Source organism: Vulpes lagopus, chromosome 6 (assembly GCF_018345385.1).
Source record: "Vulpes lagopus strain Blue_001 chromosome 6, ASM1834538v1, whole genome shotgun sequence".
Lineage (NCBI taxonomy): Eukaryota > Metazoa > Chordata > Mammalia > Carnivora > Canidae > Vulpes > Vulpes lagopus.
Window position 1 is genome coordinate 29,438,435 of NC_054829.1, and position 5,633 is coordinate 29,444,067.

The window sequence follows — 5,633 nt, forward strand, 5'->3', positions numbered from 1 at the left end:
TACTGATTTAAGGTATGCTTTATGCCTCAGCATAATTTACAGTTAACTGTAGTTTTGCTCTTATTTTCTTAACTTAAGGTTTGCTGTGATCTAAATGCTAGGCAAAAGGATAGAATTGAGGGAAGTTGGTTTTTTTTTAACTTATTTTTTTCTTTTTACCCCTATCTTAGCCAGCCTTGTTGCCCCACCCTCTGATATTTTTACATTAATTTCCAGATGCCTAAAGTCTCAACTGAAATACTCCCCTTTATGTTGCCAAAAAAATTATAAATCGACCTACCTCTTGTCCAATCAAGAACACTATTTTCAGTGGCTAGTTTTAGCAAAAAAGAAGCCAGGCTGATTATCTAGTGATGAGAAATCATGATAGAGATAGAGATCTGAAAGAACAATTGAATTTCATGGACCCAAAAAAGTAATAGACTTCCACTTAAACATTGCTCCTTATATAAAAAGTAACTCAAAGTGGATCTAATTTAAATGAAAAACTTAAAACTTTTGGGAAAAGAAGGCAGAAAGTCTTCAGGATTTAGTGTATAGTTCTTGATGAATAGTTCTTTTTTTTTTTTTTTTTGATGAATAGTTCTTAACAAAACATTCATAAAAGAACTTGATATATTGGATCTTAACAAATTTTAAAACTTTTGTTTTCCAAAGACCCCATTAAAAGGTGAAAAGATAATCCAGACTGAGAGAAAATATTTGGAAACCACTTATCTGCTAAAAGACTCCTATCTAGACTATATGAAGAATTCTGAAAACTCAATAATTGAAAAGCAAACAGTCTCATTAGAAAATGGCCTGAAGACACAAAGTGACATTTCACTGAAGAGTGTATATGAGTATGTCAAATAAGCACATGAAGAGAATGGTCGACATGACTAACCACGAGGGAAATACAAATTGGGACTACATTGAGAAATCACTACACACTTACTAGAATAGCTGGAATAAAAAAGTGACAATTCTAAATGCTGGGAAGGATATAGAGAAACTAGACCTCTCACATGCTGCTAGCATAATATAAAATGGTACAATTGGTTTAGAGAATTATTTGGCAGTTTCTTTAAAAACAGCACAGGTACTTCAGTTTCTGGTCCAACATGTAGGAACCTTGGAAGTCACACCTCCCATCCTAACACAAAGGAAAAGCTGAAAACCTGAAAATCAACAACTATCTTTTGATCCATGGGAGAACTGAGGAGGACACAGAACAAAACCACCACCTGAAACCGTGAGAAAGACAAATAGAGGGGATCACAGGTACCTGGAGGAGAAACCACCTTGAAGCCACTGTTGGAGCCAGCATCAGATAGGAATGCTTGAAGGGCTATTGACTAATTACTAGAGAGTGAGCATGAACTAACGTGAGTTAAAAAAAGCTCTTGGAGACTAGGCCAGGGGCACGTTTTTGTGTTTTAGTTCCCAGAGTCCCACCAGGTTCTCACTATGAATATTAAAGAAAAATCTTATGGTGTCAGCAGAGGGAGGAAAAATTAACCATTCCAAAATGTCTCCTAAATTATGTTCTTCTTAACAAAAAGCCTGTCATCCAAGGAAGCTTTTACTATAGACTAATCACACTGGATTTTACCAAAGTTTAACCAACTCTGGGGCAGGGGAAATACCCAACTTGAGTCCTTTCTAGCCTCTTGTTTCACCTAAATGGAGTGGGGGTGAGGGGAGGAAGACTGAGAGGTAGTAGTGAAAGTCATGTAGGACCACGATCACTACAAGACTACAAGACCTAATCATAAGACTATAGAATGTTTCCTCCCCCCTTCACATTACTAACATATCTACCACATTCTATTACTACCACATTACTAAAGGTTATTCAGTGGAGTTTCTTTTACCCAATCCAACTGGGTATCATGTCCCACTTTGAACAAAGAAACTACAAGGCATGCTAAAATATAAAAAGCACAGCTTGGAAAGACCAAGCATCAAAATCAGATTCATGGAATCTGGGAAGTGGAAGAGAAGTTGGACTTACCAGACTAAGAATTTAAAATAACTATAATTTATATGTTTAGAGCTCTAATGGAAAAAGTACACAAATGTAAGAGTAGATGGATAAAGTAAGCAGAGAGATGGAAATTTTAAGAATCAAAGGGAAATTCTAGATTTCAAAAACAATATAACAAATGCTTTTGATAGAGTCATCAATAGAGTGGGCATGATTGAGGAAAGAGAACAAGAGGGAAATGATACCAGACAGTAGTTTAAATACACAAGAAAAGATAAGGAGCACTAATAAAGATATTTAGGTAGTTATTTTTTTTAAGTACAATTACAATTTTTCCCTTAATTCATTTAAGAACATATAAAACACTTTCTATAAAATGTATTTTGAGGTCTACATATAGAAATGTAATATATAATAATATAATAGAGTAATAATATAATAGAGTAATAATAGAGCAAAAAAAGGAGGTGGTAATGAAGTTTTATTGGAGCAGGGAAATGACACCAGATGATAATTGAATCCATAGGAAGCAAAGAAGAGAACCAAACTTGATAAGAAGGTTGATATTTAAATTTTTAAATAATTAAAAAAACAACTTCTTTAGGAATGCCTGGGTGAGTCAGTTGGTTAAGGATCCAACTCTTGATTTCAGCTCAGTTCATGATCTCACGGTTATGAGATCAAGCCTAGCCTCAGGCTCTGCTCGGCCAGGAGTATGCTGGAGATTCTCTCACACTCCCTCTGCCATGTGCCCCCAACCCCACACATGTGAGGACACATATTCTCTCTCAATAAATAAATCTAAAAAAAAAAAAAAAACTTTAAAAACACATCGAAGAGCATAAATCAGTAATTATAAAAGGTTTATTGGGTTTATGACGTGCATAGATGTAATATGTATAACAATAACACAAAAAAGTAGGGAAGGATTAAGCCAAGTTTCTATATCTTATTGATATTAAATCAGTATGATTCTGAAGTAGATTCTGTTAAGTAATGTGTATGTTGTAAGCCCTAGGGTAAACTTTAAGAAAGTCACTCAAAAATGTAGTTAAAAATCATTAAAGGAATTAAATGTTACACTAGAAAATACCTGCCTAATACAAAATAAGGCAGTTAAGGATTAGAGAACACTACAAAACACATGTAGAAAATAGTAAAAATAGCAGATGGAAGTCCTATTTATCAGTTTGAATTAAATATATAAAAGAATTATATTCACTAATTAAAAGGCAGAGATTGACAGAATGGATAAAAACCACAATCCAACCCTATGCTGTCTATAAGATTCAAACACACTAAGTTGAAAGCATAAGGGTAGAAAAATTGATGCCATGCAAATAGTAACCAAAGAGAGCTGCTTTGGCTTCTAATATCAGAGAAAGTATACTTTGAGGCAAAAAATTGTTACAAGAGACAAAGTGGAACATTTTATAATGATAAATGGTCAATAGTCAAAAAAACATAACTGTTATAAAACATATGCAACTAACAATACAGCCCAATAATACAAGAAGCAAAAACTTAGAAAAAGGCAATTTTACAATAGTATGGGAGACTTCAGAACCTCAGTTTTAACAAGTAGCAGATTGTCTACTTAGAAAACTTGAACAATACTGTCAGCCAACTAGACCTGACATCTGTGGGTTACTCTGCCCAACAACAGCAGAAAACACATTCTTCTCAACTGAACATGGAACTTTTTTAAGATACACCTTATGCTAGACCATAAAACAAACCTCAATAAATTTAAAAGGATTTCAATCATATTAATCTCAAACATGTTCTAGGACTGTAAGAAATCAACTATAGAGGATCCCTGAGTGGCTCAGCGGTTAGGCACCCGCCTTGGGCCCAGGGCACGATCCTGGAGTCCCGGGATCGGTCCCGCGTCAGGCTCCCTGCATGGAGCCTGCTTCTCCCTCTGCCTGTGTCTCTGCCTCTCTCTCTCTCTTTCTCTTTCTCTCTCTCTCTCTCTTTCTCTCTCTCTCATAAATAAATAAAAATAAAATCTTTAGGAAACGTCCGGGTGGGACCGAAGAGAGGCGACTGGGCAGGGGTTCGCAGCTCCGCGGCAGCCACGGCGTACAACAGCCTCACGGTGCCTCTCATCGTGATGAGCGTGTTCTGGGGCTTTGTCGGCTTCTGCGTGCCCTGGTTTATCCCTAAGGGTCCCAACCGGGGAGTTATCATCACCATGTTGGTAACCTGTTCAGTTTGCTGCTATTTCTTTTGGCTCATTGCAATTCTGGCCCAACTCAACCCTCTCTTTGGACCACAGTTGAAAAATGAAACCATCTGGTACCTCAAGTATCACTGGCCTTGAGGAGGAAGACCTGCTCTCCAGCGCTCAGTCATTGAGGTCACGAAGAGAATTCCTCTAGATGCAAAATCAACTCCAAACCCAGACCGCCTTGTTTGACTTGCCTATTTTGGCCATCAGCTGCCTTAAACATTCACACCATATTTGAATATCTTATTCTACAATGCAGTATTTTTTCCTGTTGCCTTTTTTTACATTTTGATGAATTATGTGCCTACTTAACCTAAACTGTGCTGACTCCATAAAATGTTTATACACTCTTCTGAGATAGAGGGTGCTATTTTTCTGAGAAATACATTGCTCTCTCCTTGGAACCTGTGAATTTTTTTAAAATAAATTTATTTTTTATTGGTGTTCAATTTACCAACATACAGAATAACACCCAGTGCTCTTCCTGTCAAGTGCCCCCCCCCCCCAGTGCCCGTCACCCTTTCACCCCCACCCTCCCGCCCTCCTCCCCTTCCACCACCCCTAGGGAACCTGTGAATTTGAAGATGACTCCTGCCTGGTCACAGCATGGGAATCAGCAAAGTGTTTAAAAACTGTCACAAGATAAGGCAGTCAATAGGAGAGCATGTTCAGAGGGAATATCTGTCCCAACAGAATTACACCAAAGTATATTTTCAGGATGTCTTTCTTATTTCTGCCATCTACTGGAATAAATTATTTTTTCAGCTTTCTGTGGAAAATAAAATTAAAAAAATAAAATAAAATCTAAAAATAAAATCAACTATAGAGGAAATTTTGGAAATTTACAAGTATGTGAAAATGTAATTGAGTATCCAACTGGTCAGAGAAGAAATTGAAAGTATAATAAATACTTTGAGATGAATCAAAATGAAGATACAACAGACCAAAACTATGGGATGCATCAAAACAGTAGCTAGTTGAAAATGTGTAGCTCTAAATACCCATATCAAGGAAAGATCTCAAGGGCACCTGGATGGCTCAGTGGTTGAGCATCTGCCTTTGGCTCACGGTCTTGGGATTGAGTCCCGCATCAGGCTCCCCAACAGGGAGCCTGCTTCTCCCTTGCCTATATCTGTGCCTCTCTCTCTGTGTCTCTCATGAATAAATAAACTTAAAAAATCTTAAAAAAAAAAAAAACCTCTCAAATTTAGTGGCTTAACCTTTCACCTTAATGCACTTGAAAAAAAAAAGAACAAAACCTAAAGTAAACAGAAGAAAGTAAATAAAGATTAGAACGAAGTAAATGAAGGAGAACAGAAACACAAGAGGGAAATCAGTGAAACCAAAGGTTCTTTTTTTTTTAAAAAGGTCAGCAACTTGACAAGTCTTTAACTAGATTGACTAAAATAAAAAGAAACGACAAATTATTAA

At 36.6% G+C, this 5,633-nt stretch overlaps 1 protein-coding gene across 1 annotated transcript; it reads left to right on the plus strand.

Annotated features, from left to right (window-relative positions):
• Positions 1-3,980: 3,980 nt before the first annotated feature.
• LOC121492519 (V-type proton ATPase subunit e 1-like) lies at positions 3,981-4,661 on the plus strand (the record flags this gene model as incomplete). The annotated part of the gene is made up of 1 exon (XM_041757789.1): positions 3,981-4,661. A coding segment is annotated over one exon (315 nt), but the record flags the coding sequence as incomplete, so codon positions are not given.
• Positions 4,662-5,633: the final 972 nt, after the last annotated feature.